The 21,481-nt window shown below is 42.4% G+C and overlaps 1 protein-coding gene across 1 annotated transcript in view; it reads left to right on the top strand.

The window, feature by feature from the left end:
* The first annotated feature begins 14,046 nt into the window (after positions 1-14,046).
* LOC119179951 (uncharacterized) overlaps positions 14,047-21,481 on the top strand; it is a 41,174-nt gene continuing 33,739 nt past the window's right edge. Inside the window, exons 1-3 of the mRNA XM_037431079.2 lie at positions 14,047-14,184; positions 16,719-16,745; positions 18,825-18,851. Coding sequence (XP_037286976.1) covers positions 14,145-14,184; positions 16,719-16,745; positions 18,825-18,851 — 94 coding nt within the window. The 5' untranslated portion in view covers positions 14,047-14,144. The remainder of the gene's footprint in view (positions 14,185-16,718; positions 16,746-18,824; positions 18,852-21,481) is intronic.

Genomic DNA, 21,481 nt, shown 5'->3' on the forward strand with positions numbered 1-21,481 from the left:
CAACACATATCATGGTCGAAAATCGGATGTGACGACCCTTTTAACTTGGCTTGAACCAAAATTAGCACGGGAGGGCAAGATGGTTTGATGAATATGATGCGCTGAGCTTGACATGAGTAATGACACAATCCCGTCGCGTACGTCGTCAAACATATCCCGCCAGACAGTGGCCCATACCCATGGGCGGGTATGTGCTGCTGGTATGCGGGTACGTGCCACAGGTGATTGACACTTAGTATCTACCCAGGAACGACAAGAACACAGATGGGCGATTTTCGTTAATAAATACCGGACATTGGTAGCGTCGACTGGACGAATACAAAGAAGAAGTGTCAGGGTCCCAGCTGGAATTGAATCCAAGCATTCGGCGTGGCAACGAAGCATTTTACCGCAGAGCTACGGCAGGTCTCGGAACTACTTTTCCGATAGACGCTTATCTTCGTGAAACGTCAATAGTGATTGCAGTGCGCTACCCAATTTTAAAAACATTACACGTGTACTCCTTTGATACATCCGTCACGTCGGGTTAACGTCCGTTGTGGTTAGTTGCATTGCGCTAAAGTTGATTTATGCAGCAGTGTCCAGGACCAGCATCCTCGTGAGCATCAGCGCTTCATGTCAGCTTCGCGTGTTCCTAATGCGCATGTTCTAATTTGCATTGTTGTGCAAGTGAAAACAACTGGTTACATAAACATCTGCAACTTTTCAACTCGGGCAACATTTGTACGTATATTTAGCGTCATTTCATGACGTGTCTCTCAATAAAATAAAATGACAGCATATCTATCTAGTTAATGATGCAGAGTGGGTGAGGCTCCCTTGTATTAAAGAACGCTAAGAAGGACCACAAGTACTATCACGCGAAGGACAAAGATGATAAGAGAAATGGCAGACAAATATTTACGACTCTAGCAACACCGGCTGCTCATCATCACGCTGCGGTACCTTGTGTCCTTGGAGTGAGATGTCGATCGAGCTACCGAATTCACGTTTTCTCTCCTGAACGTTCGTTCCCCCCTGCAAACGTAGACGACGTGGAACGGGACCCCGTTTTTTTTGAACAACGACGCCCTTTGCTTCACTGAGACTTGGAAAGCCGCGAAACTATACATCACAGAATACGTCCCCGTCGCGCGCATCGACGATTCCGAACGGCCTGCCTGTGGTGTCTCAATTTATGTGAAGCAATCGGAAAAGGCCGAAAAAGTAAAACTGTCGCTTTCTACCAGAACCAACTAGAGGGCCACAAAACTCCCTCAAGTGTGGGATGATTTTGCATTTCTCAGCGTATATGCATTCGTTATATAGTAGAAGTAGCGCCATCCATTTTCTTTTCGGTAGTTTCGTATCTCGCGTGTTCGCGTAAAAGTGATTATTGCTTGTAGCTTCATTAGATTTAACATGCTTTTTTTTTGGTCAGGCTCATCACTGTCCGAATGATTTATGATGAATGAAGCCTATGTGAACAACCTAATGGTGATCGGCGAGCCGTTCAGCTGGTACGTCGGCAGTCACAATGAAGCCATACTTGTCATCAGACAGCTCGCAGACTATGCAGCTGCCATAGCCGATGCCGGCGCCTTCTTTCTAGGGCGCACTGATAGGCCTTGCCACATCAGCGTCAGATCTTGAAGAAGCGGTACCGCGTTCATAGACTTTGACTACATTTGCACTGGCTTCTGCCAGTGCAACGCTCTCACACTCGGCCAGTGACTGCGGGGAAGATTGAGGATGTGGCGCCGACTGGCCACTGAGAGTCTTTTGGTATCTACGGACGGCTCTGCGTGGAGTGGTGAAGCGTTCATGTGCCTGTGTCGGTTCACTGGCAATTCGTATTAAATGCGAAGCATGTCTTACTGAACTTCGGCCCCTTGGGTCATATCTCTCTATCTATCTATCTATCTATCTATCTATCTATCTATCTATCTATCTATCTATCTATCTATCTATCTATCTATCTATCTATCTATCTATCTATCTATCTATCTATCTATCTGTCTGTCTGTCTGTCTGTCTGTCTGTCTGTCTGTCTGTCTGTCTGTCTGTCTGTCTGTCTGTTCATCCATCCATCTAGCCACCTACAACTCTTACCTCTCCCGGCCGTTTCAATAATGGTATCGATACCAAAATTGGTAGGACATAACATGACTATTGCAAGCATAAATGACTAGTCATAACATGAAAATCATGAGATCTATGTCATGAATGTCGAGATATACATGTCATGGTCTTGCTGCTCTTGTGGAATTATTGTCCACTTGACTTGTTGCAAAACTGGTATGGTATGACAATACTGCACGGTGAATATAAGTGACAGGCCCTAATGCGCAAATCATGACATAAATATCATGTAAGTCATAAATATATTCAACATTCATAATGTGCTCACGGTCGTTTCGCTAGCTTCACATATACTCAATTTAGTATTAGGAGACGAGAATAGATGACGAAGGTATATGACTGGTACAAACATCATAATAATGACATGCGTGTCATGTAAGAACATGAGTGCATACAACGCTCATGTTGCGCTTGCGGCTGTTTCCCTTTGCTTGGCATATACCGAATTTGGTATGAAGGTAAGTAAATGAACTAAGAAGGCATATGTTTGGTGCAAACATGGTAATCATGAAGTATGTGTCATGTAAGAACATTGCTACATACTACGCTCATGATGCGCTCGTGGTCATTTTGCTACCTTCACATATACCAAATTTGGCATAACGTGACGTGAATTAATGACAAAATTAAATTACACGTCCACACATGATAATCATCATATTCGTGCCATGTAAAACGTGAGTACATGCTACGTTCATAGCGTGCTCCCGGCCGTTTTGCTAGCTTCACATATACCAAACTTGGTATTACGTGACGTGAGTAGACGACGAACGTAAATGACACATCCAAACATTAGAATCATAAAATTAGGCTATTACAAATGATAGTGGTGTTGTAGTTACGCGACTATAAGCAACATACTTGCACCTTACCAAGATACGCCATTGCGCATAACATTTTTAATCGCGTTTACTGTTTACTACGTCTGTCCGTCTCGTAATGTGGTGCTGATTTTAAATTGACATATCAGTCTTCCTCATCTGTGCTTCGCGTGTCATCGTTTTTCCACTGTACGTTGGGTCTGGCAATTTTGTTTGGGAATGGTAGTTGGACATCTGCTGGGAGCTCTATATCTACAAGGAATGTTAAGCTTGAAGTCCACGAGTCTTGCAGCCTAAGCCTCCTCGCCCCCCCCTAAAAGAACCTAAGGTCGAAGTCACCGAGCCTTGGAAGAGACGGCCACCTACCGACAAGGGCCAATTTTGTGAGGTGTGAAATAAATGGGAGCCACCAGCACCCTGAAGAGCCGTGAAAAAAGCCATTTTATTTACATGTGCTCTTGATATTACAGGTGCTGTGAATTCAACCGCCCCTGGGCCTTTTCTCTTCATAGAAAATACCCTTAGCCACTACAGTACAAACTTTTAAAGACGATAGTCTTTCTTGGGGACCTTCGGTGCAAAAATTTTGGTCTGTCTGTCTGTCTGTCTGTCCGTCTGTCTGTTTAGAAAAAGTTTATTCTCTCATGGGACGCAACAAAGCTAAGGGACAAGCGTCTGTATAACAGGCACAATAACAAACAAAAGACAAAGCACAACATACATTACACATTTAAACAAAAGTGTCCAAGTCCGTAGGATGTCCATAGTCCGTAGTACCAATAACTATACATACACCACATAAATGCACTAATCGCAATATGGACAATGTACATGATGATATATGTGCAGAATTCACAAGACTTGGTGAAGATGTTAGAAAATATATACAACAGGTATCAATAATCATGAAAGTTACATAACTTACAGCGTTAGAATGAAGTGCATATATAGAACAGCTCACACCAATATGGGACATACACAAACACATAAAAATAGTAAACACATACTGATTACATGCACTAATCAGACATCGACAGGTGACCTGGATATAGGAACCAGGCCAGGTGGAAGACTAATCGAACGCGTCTGTCAACTACGGAAAGAAAGCGGCACGACCATTGTCGCAGAAATTTTTCCTCCCCAAGGAAGAACAATGCCTCCGACAGAAACGATAAGAGTTCTGAGTAGAAGCGTTCCAGAATCGGAAAAAGAGCACGACGACGATGACCTGCCGCAACAGCTTCGCACCTCTTACGCCATGAACAAAAAGCTGTCTGTCTGTACATTTGTCTGTTTGTCCACTTTTAACAGCATCGAGTTCTTGAAACAGCCGACCCTACGTATAGCGCCCACCAATGTTGCTCAAGGTTTAGCGTTCATACTTGTGCAATTGTCGATTAAAAAGCAATTATTGCGCATGTCTGGGGCACCATAACAACACGTATGTGTTCTGCAAGTGCGTCTTTTACTAAAAAATGCATATACAAGTAATTTTAAAGACCGTAGCGCTTATCACGCTGCGCTGACCATGCAACTCTTGCACGAACAGTGAACAAGAGAGTGTTTTCAACGCTTTGCTATGATAGCTTTGCTAAAACGATACGCTGATGGCACCTACCCGTTGCCTTGCGTTCTACCTCTTGTCAGCTCCGAGACGGGCACGCACACCTGTCTCAGAGCCACGCGCTTTGTTTTCGAAGAAAACTGCCAGATGGCGCTCATGTCTCACGCGTAACGTGACTTGATGCACTCGTTCGCCTCCGCTGGGCACTCGAGGCACTCTAACGCAGCGCCTCCAGAATACCAATCACCAATTTTATTGCGCAAAACATCAAATAAATGTTTTGTTCACCCTCTCCGCACAAAAGACTATCGTCTTTCGATGACATTTGGAGAGAACCGTGCAGATACGGGGCCAATAGTTTTCGTTATTTTTCACTTGTTTCAAGGTATACCACATCAACGACCCACAAAAGGTAGTGTTACCTTACCTGACATAAAAAATCATGAAATCCGTTTGAATGCTGCCGGGGGTACCACCTTCAGTAACCACTCAAGCATGATGTCCAGCAGTTCCTCAATTCTGCATTCACTCTGGAAACTGGAAACTACAATCTCCGAGGCCGTACACCTAGATGGCAATTGAAAAACTCCCCTTATAATCTCGCCCTATAAAGAAAAAACATATGCATTCTTAATATACGTGTAAACTATGTAGGTATCTAGATTTTCATTTAAATAAAAATAAATGAAAGATTTTGTGTTTCAACATTTTTCCGCTACTTTAGTAGGTTAATAACAAAATTTAGAAATCAAACGAACGTATAGTATGTTTTATATATTTATATACACGTAAATCGAAAAAGTCGAAAAAAAACCGTCAAGCCTGCACGGAAGGCGAAGGATAGGAGAATCTTTCCACCTCGACATAGGAAGCTATATAGAGCGCAGACACTTACATTGCGATTACTTCAAACAGAAACGTATCCTAACCCAGCCTTTTCCACAAAATTTACCCTGAGGTTTATTTAACCAACTCGTGTAAAAAATTTGGCGATTCAGCCCCCTTACATCACATGCTCTGGGAGTGCCCTTTGGTACTCGGCACCGATACAGCATCGCCCAGAAAGTGGGACTCCACTCTCCGGAGCCCGGACATAACATCGCAACTTTGGGCTGTCCAGAGGGCCCACGTTGCGGCGCTAGGTCTCGGCCTGACTGTCCCATCGTGGGAGCGGCCCGCCGTGTGCTAGGGTGCCTGCCTTCGGACTTTCACAATAAAGTTTTTTCTAAACCAAACCAAGTCCTGCAGGACGTGCTTAGTGCGTAGCGGACGTCTCCCACGAAGGGGACCGACAGGTAGTATCTGGAGGCTGCTTCGTGGGCCTGCTAAACGGCCTATTTCTGGTCGGTGAGAGGTGAGTGCCGGATGGATCTCTCTCACTTCTTTGAGGTCTGATAAAAGCTGGCGCTGTAAAATGAAATCTGTAATAATTCATATATTGCGTTGAGCTGGGTACTTATTTAGCCCTGTGCTTGATCACTTCTTAGCAGTGTGTCTTGCGACAAAAGCTGTTGTGAGATCAATTCAAGGGTCGCGTGTGCAATAGTTGCCCGCGGTCGCCGCCGGTTCCGTAACCACTATCACCGAAAATAATTACAAAACTAGTATACAAAAAGCAATAAGGACACGATAAGATTCGACTCCGGGCCCACTGCGCGCCAGCCCTCCTCTACCGCGAAGCCACGCCTGTGCGGTAGGACTTAGGGACTGCACAGGAAGGCCGTGGAAAAGTGGCCTTAGGCAGGCTTGTCTGGAAAGCAAACGCAGTAATATGAGTATAATAAAGCGTTTTAGAACAGCCCGTTAACCACAAGGCGTCACACAATGTCGTTTGTGTAATGAGAGGGTCGTTGAATGGTCTAACACAGTTCTAAAGTTTCATGCATAATTCTTTGTGTTCAGCAACAGCAGACAGTAGCACATCATTTTCTGCAAGTTTGTACCTGGTACCAAGCTTCTCCGAAGAATGACAATAGATGGAATAGTGAATGCCTCCCCACTACATAAAAATTATTATTTATGGCATAGTGGGTAAGGGCCAAACCTCATAAGCGCGAAAATGCACCCGACAGCGACGAGCGACACGACGTAGATCGTCTTCGCGCGATCAGTCGCTAGCGCAGGCAAACCTCGTTCACGCGACGGCTTCGGCGAGCGAATTCCGTTGTTGCTGGCATGAGGCCATCTACTCGCACCAAGAAAACCGCGTAGCGAGCAGTATGCAATTTAAAAATAAGATATATTGTTGTGTAATGGAACGGAAAGTGTTTATGAATGCCTTGCAGCACTTTTTTATATGCACATGCGTAAACATTGCGTTATTTCTTGTTGCGCATACGTGACTCGGGCAGGGTTACGTGCACCTATGTAGTCTTTGTCTTTTCCGGTTTTTCGCTATTGGCTGCTTGAGCCCAGCACTTCCGGGCGATGAGCGACGGTTTCCAAATCTGGAGAACCAAGCGATCACGCGAAAACGAGCACGCGACACGTCGCGCGAACGCCCTGTTTCGTCGCTCATAGCATCGCTCGTTGCTGTCGCGTGCATTTTCGCGCTTATGAGGTTTGCTGTTAACCGGCAAGTGTGTTGGTAGCAGAGACCCCAAGAGTGTTAAAACAGACTCTGAAAGGCCGCTGTTCTAGCTTCCGCGTTGTCTTTGCTGTGCGTTGCGCGTAGTCCTGGTGGTTCTTTTTTGTTTTTGTTTGCATTAACAATTACAATCTGCGAGAGGCATCACAAAACCGATTATGGGCTGCATGGATAATACAAATGCGTACAGTTGTTACTGTTGCAACCAGTACGCGTCCAACAAGGTTTGAGACAGTGATTGCCGCGACACAGTGATTGACAGCATTGATAGCATCCTGGTGTGCTGCACCATGTACAAAAATAGCATGACTATGTTTAGCTTAGTACCGACGTCTTAGGGAGTGCACAGAACAAAAAAAAAACATCATAACACCCCTTCTTTATGTGAAGAACGTCAAAGTACTACAACCTGTCAAGAGCGGAGTGCCTACGGACTTCTCAAAAGACTTTCACTTACTCTATTTGATTTCATAAATATTTAATAGTACCAGCATCATCATTGCCAATGAAGACTGCTAGCATAAAGAAATTAGGTAATATTGCGGCAGCTTTCTTTGATGACCACCTCCACAAAACGATGTAAACAGTTGTATTACACGTGTTTAGGTGGCATGAAAGTAGATCTATGAGCTCTTTTTTTAGAGTGACCCAGTACTTTGACATTAAAAATAAACATAAAGCAGGATATCTTGACAGCGAGAGTGGGAAGAACAATATTGTCGAGGAGTCGTGACGTAGGCGAAGGGAGCAGGCTGCAAGTCGAATAATAAGCTGCTCATCTGGGCCGAACTTGTGGCCACGTAAAACAAAGTTAGTTACTGCAAGACACTGAGAAAGTTAGTTACTGCAAGACACTGGTACGTACAGCGGCGAGCAGAGCGTCGGCCGCCGGTCAACTGACAAGCGCTGAAGCGTGTCGGCATTTATACACTTGCCATCGAATATTCTAGTGTTATCGCTGGCGGCGACATAGGTTCCAGAAGGCTGTGTTATGTTCACGAAGTGGGTGTAATAATAACAAATTGATCTTCAGACCTAAATATTTCCGAACACCGTACGCGCGGTTTGCGCTGAAACTTACTGACAGTGAAAAGGGCGATAACAAAACTCGAGTAGGGAATGTGGCAATCCAAAAACGAGGAAAAAAACACAACCGCCTTGCAATTATTCGGCACAGCATTGTTTCGCTGTATAAACAGCCAAAATAAGCCAGCAATTGTCAACTTAAAAAATGTTACTGTGTTTTAGCCAGTGCAAGCAAATCAGAAACTTTTTTTTTGTTGTCGAACACAAGAAAATATAGCACCTTCCACAGAAAGGCACCTAATTAGAAGCGTTGCATTTTGTCGCCATCGTCTGTAACACGCAAAAACTAGCACACGTAAAAGAGACCAAAGTATGTGGCCCACAATATTATTTATTACGGTTTCATGTCTCGCAGCTTCTGTATTATTATGAGAAATGACTTGGTGGAGGGGTCCGGAATTCACGACCAACCGGTAATATTTACGTGCCTCTAAATTTTAACGTGCCCCTGAATGTAAGAACACATGCGTGAAGCATTTTCCACTTCACCGAAAACGCACTGGCTACTCCCGAGATTGTACCAGCAAACCATCGCATTAGAGGTCGAGTATCATAAGCGCTGGACTACCGTTGTTTTTGGAAGTGACCGCGTAAGCGATTTTTTTTTCACCGTTATAGGGGCCGAGCTAGTCAGTCTATGCATCTCACGTGGTAAGATCAAGCTCACAATAAAGCCCTCACTACGCATTATAACAAGGCTAGTAGAGTTCAATCCTGAACGAAAATGAACGAGCAAGCATAAAATAGATTAACCAGAAATAGTCTAAAGTAACTTACATTCAATAACTAAAATCACTAAACTGTTTCGCAAACGTTGAGGTCACTCGAGGGAGGGCGCAAGAGGACACCACCACCTCACCGAACGGTAACACCCCTCTTCTTACGCCCCTTCTGCACCGACACTGTGCTGCCGCGCTAGTTCGCCGCCCCATTGCTATGTTTGGTGGTCTATAAGTAACTTGATAGAAGTAAATAAAACGAAACCAAAAGTAGTGTACATATCGCACACGCAGTATGCGAATCTACGAAGCCAGATTTTTCTCGTGCAAAAGGAACCGAACGTGCTTAAAGGGCACTAAAGTCAAGTAATAATTTTTGTAAAGTGGAAGTTTATTGAGTGACAACATCTAAAACGACAATATTATCTACAGTAGTGCCCTACTTACCAACAAATTGAAGTAAACGCACAAAAATGCGTGCGCCGCAACAGGACATCTCCAAAAGGATACTAATGATATGAGACGTACCGCCCACAATTATTCAATAGTAATCGATCTAGCTGCTCTTTTTAAAGAACCTTCCGTGCACCAAGAGACGCAATAAAATGCGGCTTGTTAGTTTTTTTTATTCATGGAAAGAATAAAAATGGGATGGTACTAGAGGGAATGGCGCAAGTAGTTGAAAAATTTAATTTACGTGTGGTTACATTGAACAGGCCCTGTCTACTAGCGGGGCACAGTTGAGCTAAAACCAAGGAGGATTAAAGAAAAATTGCTGGAGTGGAAGCTCCAGCAATGCCTTGCAAGCAGAAGTGAAGCCATCTTTTGCCACTGCCAAGATGGCGGAAACATTCTCTTTTCTGATAGTGCCCACTTAAAGATCAAGTGGCTTTGATATGTTATGTAAACGCACCGTTAGTTCTATGTTAAAAGATAGTTGTTCCCGACGAAATAACACACAGAAACGAGTATATATGACTGAATCTTCAAAGAACTTTGCCTCCAATTAGAGGCTCACTAAGGAAAGCTAGTAAATGTAAGACGCACTGGGAGCCCTCTGTGACCAGAAAAAGTTCCCACATTAAAATTGTTGGGTGTGCGAGGGAAACGCTTCGTTTTTATTCGCTGAACGGTGATAATTTGTCATGCCCCTAGTAAGATGGCCACCACAGCCGCCATCTTGCCAGTGGAACGGCTTCACTCCTGGGCAGTCATCTCCACTCTAGCAATTTTTTTTAATCCTCCTTGACTAAAACACGTCTGCGATCTCGGAGGCCATCGCTGAAAATGGTTCAATGACCGTAGTTGCTGCTGTGGCTCCCGCTACTTTCGATTCGCTGCTACTAGTGTCGGTGGCCGCAGAGTAGACCCGCGCAACATTGTGCACGGCTACAGTGACGCAAGTCGATTCGCTTCAAGACGCGGGTAAATTTAAAAGCACTAACCCGATTCGAACAACTAAAACGTGATTTAATTGCAAAATAAGCTTTTTTTGGCACAAAATTATGACTACAAAGTTTCGGAACCACTATTGAAACAATGAACGTCGACTTAATAGTTGACTTTAGTGTCCCTTTAACTCAGACATTGCCGGCGTTGTCGCTTTTACCAGTGGAGCCGTGGGAACTCTACGAACTGTCGATGCAACGCGCTTCTTCAGGTTGCAAAGTAATGGGGGTGCCGTACTTTTTAAAGTACTGAGATAACGCTAGTGACCAAAGTATGACTTCTTGAATTTGATATACGGGTTTGATTGTCTGCATACGTAGATCAATGCAAACATTTAGGCATTTCACATGCTTGAATATTATTTAGGCTGCTTGATTGCGGTAGTTCCAGTAAGTTCATCATCAACAGCAGTCTTCGCCAAATGAAGTTTCTATGAAACAGTACCGTAGTCAAGTTTTTTCAGCAGCAGCCCCTTCAGGTTGCATGCTATCCGTAAATCGCCATTCCGCGTCTACATCACAAGTAGTGCAGGTGCTTTCAAACCAACTAAAACCTTTGCGAACAACGAAAAGGTTTCCAAAGCGTGGTTAACTTGAACAGACAAAATAAAAGACAACAATACCAAACTTTCACTGCCAGCTATTCAAATCTTATGAAAGCACAAAAAAGTTAACAAAAAAAATAAAAGAATAATAATTAGAAAAAAACAGAGGGCCACGAGTCAAGATTCTATGCACACTACTTCGCACCAGCATTGGCACTCACTTCTTTGACATGCAAGGATTTTTATTTTTTCTTGATTGCATAAACCACGCAGCTTGCTGCTCCTTCTGAATGTCAACCACAAAGATTACGTCATTCCTGCTATTCACCACGAAACCACTAAATATAAGTCAGCTCTCTCAACATCATGTGGAGCGCGTGCTATGAATGAAAAGTGAAGCTGGCATAGGTTGGCCAGAAGGAAGCAATGTATCTATTTCATCAGCCTGGTGGTGTTTTGATGATGTTGGTTGACGGGAAAAGCGTTTGCAGTGCGCAAAAATGCGCCTGTGGGTAGCGTCAACAAAAATAGTCGAGTAAATGATATCTACAACGCTTTTTCTGATAGAGAAGCCCATGCGAGAAAAGCTGAATCGTAGCGTAAGGTGTAAGCACAGTATATACAGAGCTTCGAATTAGAGGTGCTGACGTTTGACGTAAACGGATTATATTGAACTTTCAAATTAAAACGAACCAGCATAAAACTACAGAGGTCATAATTACGTCAACACGACTTCACATGAACATCATTTTTGCCAAAGTCGTCTTGACGCTGATGGCCCGTTTTCATGCTTGGTGAGACATGAAAAACCTAAATAATAAAAAAAAACAAAAGATGTCTGTGAATCCAGTACCACACACTTTTATGTTTAATAGATTACAGAAGTTGTTCGCCGGCTAGTCCAGTAGTTCTGTGTAATATAGGAAATGACGCGTTACACAAACGCAATTGTCAATAGATACTCTGAACAGAAAGAGTCACAACGCTAAGATTTACCACATGCCAGCGTTTTTGAAGGTACCAGCCCACCATTAACCGCTGACACTCTCCTTGCCCCTTCCGAGCAATTTGTACTCTTTAGCAACTCCATCTCACAGTTTAAAACTGCAGTAAAACTGACGGTTTGGCGATTTGCTGGGTGTTTGTGGTAAAATTTTCCATGTGACGTGTACAGTGGCATTCGTTAACCTTCTTTCTTTAGTGCCTATAATCTGTAAAGACTACACATTTCAGCATAAATATTAAGACTATAAGCATAATTATCTAGCATCTGGCATAATTATGGCATATAAGCATAATTATCTAGCACCTAGATTATGCATTAGGGAAACATAATAAAGTGCGAGAATACATGGCACCAAGTAAAGTCAAAGAAGAAGTGCTTTTCTGCCTAAACTTCTCTTGTGACGTGCGTTTCGGCACTCTGTTATTTATATTCTAGCGTCACGCAAGACATTAAAAATCTTTTGACAACTCATCCAAGTCTATTTCGACATCACGCGACCTGGGACTTAGCACACACCTTAACAACATTGACGGCGAAAAGATAATGGAGCAGAAGAAGCACTTCTTGACACTTGACGTGTGATTAGCTTACACGAAGACAATGCTCTGTTTCTCAGAACTTTTATTCATCTCAAAATAAAAAGCACAAAATTAGCTTAATGTTACGGGCTGTTCTTATTCAGGACTATCAGTTTTAGCTATTGTTTCTCAACGATTTTTACTACGAAAGCTTCTCTTATGCTGGGTCCTACCAAGGCTTCAATGCCGTATTTTTGTCATGAAAGTGAGTTCGAAGAAATACGCATATAGAAGAAGAAGAATGGGTTGGAGCGCATATGGCAACGACTCTACTATAATGTCAGGAAATATGCTATTGTCAATAAAGTACAAACTGTGCAATCACTGCATCTCGCCAGTTTGTACATATCCAGCAGAAACATAGAGAAACACAACGCAACATCGTTTATGAAAGGATTGACGTAGTTAAACGTTCAATAGAGCACAAATACTATTAGGAATTCGGATGATGGCCGATATGGTCCTGGAGCAAACAGACATTTCATATAATCAACTTAGATTAACGTAAAATAAATGAACCTAGGTGGGCCGCGTAACGCGTAAAACACCTAACCAGTGGACAGCAAGAGCCACTAAAACACACGAAATGTTGTAAAACAGAGTCAAAATTGCCAGACAGTTTGATGAAGTGAAGAAATAGTAAATGTGCAGCTAAAGAATGTAATCAGTTCACACATGATAAGGTAGACTGGTACTTAATGGGAGAGGCCTTCTTTCACCAGTTAACTAGAGCAGGGTGAAAATCGAGCAACATTTGGAGGCAAGGGCGAAAAATGACCATTTGTGGCGTTAAAAACATTAGGATGACCTGATGACTTCACTCTACGGCATACCCAAGGCACCATAAACCGTGAAAGTTTTTGACGTCATCATAATTTGGCATGAAGGCCCAATCGGGAGCTAACTCAACGGCCCATAATGACGCTATTTTTTGACATCTTCGCTTGATCGATGGTGGGCCCATCCTGGAGGCTCTCTAAGAACTCGTTAATCTTCCGATGTCTCTGATCCTGAAGGATTTGCAAAACCATGTTGGTGGAAGAAGGCTTACCGGAGAAAGGGGGTCAATTCAGTCACGTTCATTCTACTGCGAAAAACAATAAGGAGATCACGTGAGCCTTCGGGTCGTGTTATGATGAAGCGTAAAAGTCCGTGTGACTTTTGTCTTTCTTCAGCTTTTTATTACACTTGAGCTTATAGTTATAGGCTACACGCTATAGTTCAATGCGCAAAAATATTGCTTTTTTTGCTGATTTCACTGTGGGATGGATTGTTGCATGCCAAACCATATACAGAAAAAAACAATTGGTGTTCGGGATATTCTTTAGTAACAAAAAAAAACAATTGAGTGTCCATACATCTCAATTCTAGGGACATTGTGAACTTTGCCAGCAGCGGGAAGATTAGTCAGGTCAACAAAGAGACAAGACACTGCTTACTACAAGTGAGCAAACTAAAAGAAATAACACGCATTTGTCAGAAATCTGAAATGAATTGTTTAAGAAGTACTTTTGAGTTGAACTATGACGAAGCTCAAACTTTATACAGAACAGGCAGTATCAACCTGAGTTCTGAATAAAACAGCGCAAGTGCGTCTGTAGAATATATAGCCACGGCCTTTAGCAGTTTTGTACGTTCTTTTCCCAATAGTTACGTACGAAAGGGGGCAATGAATGTGTGGTGGTGTTTGTTTCTTCTGATTGCAGTAGGTAAGTTTGTAACGTGGATATAACTTGGTTTTGTTTCCATGCATGCTCTGTGCGTGCGTTGTTTAAAAGAATGGCAATTGTACCTTTGTGATCATGTTATATCAAAACTTTCTTAGGACAGCTCTGTAATACATATACAGTTACATTTAGAAACAGAATTTTTAAACTTTTCGCGACCATTGACGTTTGTAGTCATGAGAATTTCAAACAAATTGACAATTGACGGGTATACTCTTTGTCAGCAAAACAGCGATTGAACGTAGAAAAAATTACTGTATTCGCTGGTGTTTCTTTTGTGCGAGATGGTTTCTCCTCCACGGTGTATCAATAGATTTCATGCCTACCCTTCCATCTGTCTATATAGCCTTTGGTTGCCCTGCCACCTCTGATACTGCGCATGCAGCGTCTTCTACAGCGAAGGCTGTTGCAATATCACAACAAAGGTGCCATAGTTAACCACTACCACCGCCAGTGTCCATGACTAGTATAGCTCAAAATTAAAAAAAGGAAATAAAAAGACCTTTCCTTGAGTCACGGTACTTATGTTTGCAAGCGTCAGCTCTAAAGACTGATTTGAACATTTATTCCGCCTACGTTTCTCAAAAACCTAATAAACTTAAGTTCTGTTTCCCAAAAACGTAATAAACTTAACTTCAGTCTGGAAGGATATATTCTTGCGACACCTTAACACTCGCAGTTTTTCTTATTTTGTTTATGCTATTCACTTGCATACAAAGTGTGAATGTAGTCCTGAAACAAGCAGTATATTTTTCCAGCTCTAGAAATAGACCACTGATTAATACGGCTGGCGCAATACCTCGTCATGCACGAAATAATTGCGCGCAATATTAGTAAAATGTTTTATTTGGTTTGAGACGAAGTGTTTTTCTATCGTTAGTAACATAATAATATTTCAGGCACAGTTGCGTTGTGCAAGTTCATGTCTTTTGCGTGATTGAGTAAATTCCTTCTAATTAATTATGTAGTCACTGTTTTGCACCACTGAGTATTTTAACTATTTATGTAGCGAAGCAGTTCTAGCTCAGGAAAAATTGCTGTAGTCACCCAAAACTACAATTATGACCAAACCCCACGTGCTCTTTCTGTCCACTTTTGACGTTTTTTTGCTTCACTTTTATAACACGTGCGCCGAATTGGCAGCGTATGGCAAGTAAGCCAGGAGAACAGAGAAAGAAATCAGAGGAAAGTGAAAGAGAAAGAGACGCGAAAAACCAATCCTCTGGTAGGATTTGAGCCTGCGTATCCATGGTTTGAAGGCCAGCGTTCTAAGCACTATGCTATCTAGTCAGCTGACAGAACATAAAGTCTTTGCACGTCAAAATGAAACAAATATCGCACGGAGAAAGAACAATATGCGACAGAACAAGCGTTTGTGTTTTCCCGTGTCACTCTTCATTCGTCAAGTTTGTTTTATTGTAGTGCGCGAAACGTTTACTCTTCTTGTCTTTAGGTTCCCAATCCCCTTCCCCACGCAGAGTAGCAAGTCAGCGATATACACACGCCGGCTAAATTCTCTGCTTTTCAATGAAGAGCTCTGTCTCTCTCTTCTCTCAAAACATAACCTTCTTCAGTGTCGTATAGGAAGGGAGCAGGAAAGGGAAGTCAGGGTGGAAGGAGAGACATGAGTGTGAGGGCGCAGAAAAAGAGGGAAGAAAGAATTAAGCATAAAGGTTAGGAGAGAGACATCAAAATAAATGCACAGAGAAAAAAGTATGTAGAAACATCAAAGAGGAAACGAGCAATAAACAGAAAGTGACACAAAAAATGAAAACAGAGAAAAGGGCAGAAATAGAAAAAAATGGTGGAAAAATCAAGGATGAACACAAAGTAAATTAAGTAAAAAGGACGCAAAAACAGAGAGAGAGGAAAAAAGGAAGAAATGGCGAATGAGAAAGAAAAAAAACCAGACGAAATGGCAAAAGAAGGCTGCTCAGTTTCCCACTTCTTGCAAGCTCGGCATCACTAGTGCAAAACCACCCCATCAGCTCCGCCATCTCTTTGAGATATGGCTCAAGCTGTAATGTTGCTTGTGGAAACCTTTGAAACTTGTGAACCACTGAAGAAGCTTCAATATTGCGAAAATATTGCTTTCGAATGCTCTATATAACTCCCTTCGGAACAAATGATGACAACATGTCAGTCTGCTTAAGCTGTTATTTTTTTTTTCAAAAGAAACCAACTAGATAGACCCACAGGAATATGTTTATACTGGAATGACACTGAGTTTTCTTCGTAAAGCCTAGCGTGATTATGTGTGCGTAACAGAAGTGGTATGAAATAGTATAGTATCTTGTGTAGCATATTCATGCTAGGCTTGATGAAAAACGTTTGTTTGTTCTTTGTATATTTATATCCAAATCTTCACTCGCGAAATGAGTCTCTTTTTCTTTAGAATTTCATTGAGAATATCAGTCACACGGTACACCGCATCTGCAGTGTTTTGTGACTTATGCTTTTATATGTAGAAGAAATATTGATTCGCATTTTAAAATATGTCTCATCATCCATTACAGCATCCTCGCAGGGAAAAGCTTCAAATGGTTTGTCCTTATTTATTCAGCATTATTTCAAAGGCAATTTACGGTTACTAATGATTTGGTGTTCTCGTGGAACAAAAATTGAGAAAAAAAGTGGTCCTATATGAATACCTAACTCTTCTTTTCTGTTCAAACCGAGATAATCACATCAATGTGTTTTCAGACAATTCATGTTAGATTTGTTAAAAATTACTGCAGTTTAGAGTTTATTACTATATTTCATACGCATAACGGACATCTCAAAACATGTGTACCAAATACAGCACGCACGCTGAAGGTATGTCTTCGCCCCCAGTGAATGCATTATTAGCTCCAATGGGTGCAATCGACGCGATAATAAATTGATACAGGAGGAAACTCACGTCTAGAACGCTTAGCTTTTTTACTGACATTACAATCGCGGAAAGTACTCAGTAGGTTTGTGCTAAATTATTCTTTTATCAGCTTGTCAGTCTTAAATTTGCATCAATGGAGTAGATCCAGAATACTGAAATAATATTATAAGAACTAGGAAAACTGCGCAAAAAAGAGACAGGAACTCAGAAGGCACATGCACTGCACTTGTGCATGTGCATTGGGTGTGCCTGTCTCTTTTTCGCGCAGTTTTGTTGTTATAGAACACCAATCTGCTCAGCGTTCAGTCCTCATAGTATTAAATATCTGAAGTATAATCTTTGCCTCCATTTTTCGCCACTTCAGTTTGCTATCATGCTGGTTTTCATTTTTGATTTTGAATATTAATGTACCAATGAGACTTTCAGGATATAAATAGATGCTTTTACACCCAGAAAAGTCTAGATCGTGTCGACCAATAAGCTTGATTCATAGGTCAAAGTACACACAACTTTATTCTTTGTGAGGAACTTTCCGCTACGTAGTACAACCTAGGGGCTTCCTAGCCGAGTCTGGTGCCCTCTTTGCATGCTAGCTCAACAGCCGTAGTGTGATCATGGGAATGGGGATGCGAAGTGTTTCCCACTTCTTCATTATGAAGCTTGACTACATGCGCTGTTCTCAGAATATGGCCAGACAGTCACTCGGGCAGATCCCCAGAACGTGATTTTATTGCGGTAGAAATTATATGGACACTCCCGGCTGGATTTTGCCACCGGCGTCAGCGTCGCCTTCACTCAACGTAAACGTGCACGTATCTATATAGATAAAGATGCAAGAAAGAAAAAAAATCCAGAAAAAGACTCCAGCACGTGGAATCGAACATGGGTCTTCAGACTCGCGAGTACGAAGCGTTAACCACTGAGCCACAGAGGGGCACGTCATCAACGGTCAAATAGCAAGCTATTTGTATCTACTACTTACCGCAGCTGTTGGGCGTCTCTGAAGGGGGAAATTATCGTGTTTTCAGCCTTACCAAAAACATGGCGCAATGAGCGCGCGTTGCCACATCGCGCGGCGGCACGCGCTCTTATCTCTCAGGCGTACTTTGTTCTGCTTAGAGCGGGGGGGGGGGGGGGGGGGCTCTATCGCGTGCTCTTATTCTGCGGAGCGGAACATCGTACGTCTTGACTGGCCTCGGGCTTTGCCTGGAACGGTGCTGTTGTAGTTACCTGGCTCACAAAGGTCACTGCAATCATTGCAGTCTCTGTTTGCGAAAAGGGAGTGCTTTTTAGTCACAGTGAAGTAACAACTGAGACGCTTCTTCGCGTGCATCTGTAGCTATGTGTACGTTTCGGTCGTCATTTCTGCCTGAGAAACGCGGGGCACGTTTCGATCTGCTTTTCATTTTGCGCATGACCTTCCAATTTGTTGCTATCACGTTCATTGCTTCGCGTTCACGGCAAAGCTGTGAGTTTTTATTGTATCCCCTACAAAATTTGAAATGAGTCATTTCAAAGTTAGCCTATGGTTGTTTATTAAAAGGAAGCAATCTTAAGCTTCATAGTTGTCACTTTTAGCGAGCGAAGTTGGTACCTGACCATCTATTTATTTATCACAATGACAATGTGTTGAACGAACTTTGTAGTTCATGAGTAGTAGACGTTATTTTGTAGCCTTGAATTCAAGTGTTCGCTGAATATGGTGCAATCATTTGTTGAAGCAGTTTTTTGTGCGCGTGTTTCGCAGGTGCCTCGAAGGATCCTCCTCCACCTCGTGAGTTTTAGTTCCAAATTCACTACAGGTTTTCATGTTCGCACAACCGACGTTTGGCTAAAGTTTTGTGTTATAAATAGTAATACATTAATAAATGCAATAGGAGTGCTTTGGAAAACAAATATACCGTAGTATAACACACTGTCTTCACAAAGTGCAATGTTCCAGCTAAATTATTTGTTACCACTGGAAAAGTATGTGCTTGTATTTAAGACAAAGAGACAAGGAGGAAATAGCAGGAATGATTTTCGTGTAGTCGTAGTAAATGAATCAGTTCATTACATTTGTTTGGGTGTTTCAGTGTGTTACCTGTTGCATGTATGATGCAAGCAATGTGCAGGGAAGAAGAAGATAATGTTTTACGAATTTCGACGCTATAATTAAGTATGGGAACTGAAATTCTGGTATTGTAGTGATGCACTCACATTCTGCGAACTAGGGCAAAGTTTCCATGGCATTATTTTGAGTTTGGCAAAACATAATGGCCTAACTGCCTTTGTTTAAGACGACATATTAAGATAAATCATACAAAACATCATTATCTGCTCAAATACTACATTTTGAAGCCCATAGACAAGGGCTGTAGTTATTTACTTTGCTACAGGGCGAATTTCATAGACGATAAAGAATATTACTGTAGAGTCGCTCAACACACAACAAACTTTGATGTTTCACAGCGCACTCAAGGGCTATCACAAAGCTTACAGCACAAGTTTATTTTCTGTACCAATATTGATGGCATGGCATAGACCGTGGTACTTTCAGCGGATAGCAACAAAAAATAAACTTGGATGTTTTGTGAAGAAAGCATACGTAAAGAAAAAGTTTGAGCTTTCATGCTTCCGTCCATTCGCTAGCCAATATTATTGTGCTTTTAGTGTTTCTTGCTTTTCAGGTGCTAAAGCTTGCCTAAAGTGTTTGAAGCATTGGCGACTTTTTCACTGTTATGTCATTATCAGTTACTTTCTTGGCAATGTGACAACAGTTTACGATAGACGTTCTCCTTCTTACCATTTCCTCACGTGTCAAACGCAAACAACCACATATGAGACGTGCTTTCACATCCACTTCATTATCTTCATAAGCTTTAATTAGGCATGGAAGAATATAACATGACGAGCAGGATGACTGAGATAATATCACACGAACATAACGTCATGCAAGCCTGCACTGTTCTTACATAGTCTTTTTGCTCACGTAGCCATTCCGTCAACTTGATATATATCCAAATTTGCATCGAATCAAAGCGGAATGGTTACAATTGACAACATGAGAGAAGCTAGGTATTGAACTAGTTGATTCTTCATTATTAAAGAACTGCGTTACAGGTATGGCCAAAAACACAGTTAGGGAGAAGACATAACCCGAAATGGACAATACAAGCGCGAACTATCAACTGAATTTATTGAAAAAAGTTTACGCCATGAGCCTACGAGTAGCACCTGAAGACAATTCAGCATGATTTACGCTCCCACAACCCTGTACTTTCATCGTAAACCAATATTTCCCTCTCATGAACGTCCTCTTACCATCAAGTTTTTTTTTTCAGTGAATTCAGTTGATATTTAGCACTTTTATTGTTCACTTCTTTTTGTGTCGTCTCTGTAATCTTGTATTTCACACTACCTGCACCGCAGTTTTTTAATCACACTATCTACAAATCATCACATGAATATGGCGTTGAGAATGTCACATACGTTGCGAAATGCAAAAAAAAAAAATGTCTTGCGGCTCTAGTGTTCGTTTTATAAAATAAGCAGACACCTAAATTGGCATGACGTGACGCTTATGCACGAGCGACATTGACAGTGAGTTAAGACAAACCTATCATGAAATTCACACCTTGTACCTCATAACGCACATGACAAGGTGTCATCACGATGTCATGGTGTTCGTTTTATTTCCTTGCTAGGAGATCAGTGTAGCTCAAACAACGCAAGCGCATGATGAAAAAGAACGGCATTTGATGCCATGAACGTTCATAGGGCGCATTTTATCTGTTTAATAAGAGGAAGAGCACAAGTGAGATGATACAAACTTCATGATGCCTTCTGGGTTGCTTCATTGCTTCAGTGGGCACGTCGGCTGGCATCCAGCGAGCATCATGTTAAATCCGCTCCTGTTTTTCATGCAGCTTGCTCTGATCGCCTCGACTACCGAAGCCAGCACAGCGATCACGGTATCTACGCCTGTTTCACGAGCAATCCATGGAGACTGCGCGGAGGAATTCCTAAGCCTGGGCACCGACTGGGGACACCCGTGCGCAACCTCGTCGATAACAACGAGCCAAGATATAAACGCCCCATTTCCTTCGGATTTCTTCAGTGGGCACGTCGGCTGGCATCCAGCGAGCATCATGTTAAATCCGCTCCTGTTTTTCATGCAGCTTGCTCTGATCGCCTCGACTACCGAAGCCAGCACAGCGATCACGGTATCTACGCCTGTTTCACGAGCAATCCATGGAGACTGCGCGGAGGAATTCCTAAGCCTGGGCACCGACTGGGGACACCCGTGCGCAACCTCGTCGATAACAACGAGCCAAGATATAAACGCCCCATTTCCTTCGGATTTCTTCAGTGGGCACGTCGGCTGGCATCCAGCGAGCATCATGTTAAATCCGCTCCTGTTTT

This window comes from Rhipicephalus microplus, chromosome 7, assembly GCF_043290135.1.
Source record: "Rhipicephalus microplus isolate Deutch F79 chromosome 7, USDA_Rmic, whole genome shotgun sequence".
Classification (NCBI taxonomy): Eukaryota; Metazoa; Arthropoda; class Arachnida; order Ixodida; family Ixodidae; genus Rhipicephalus; species Rhipicephalus microplus.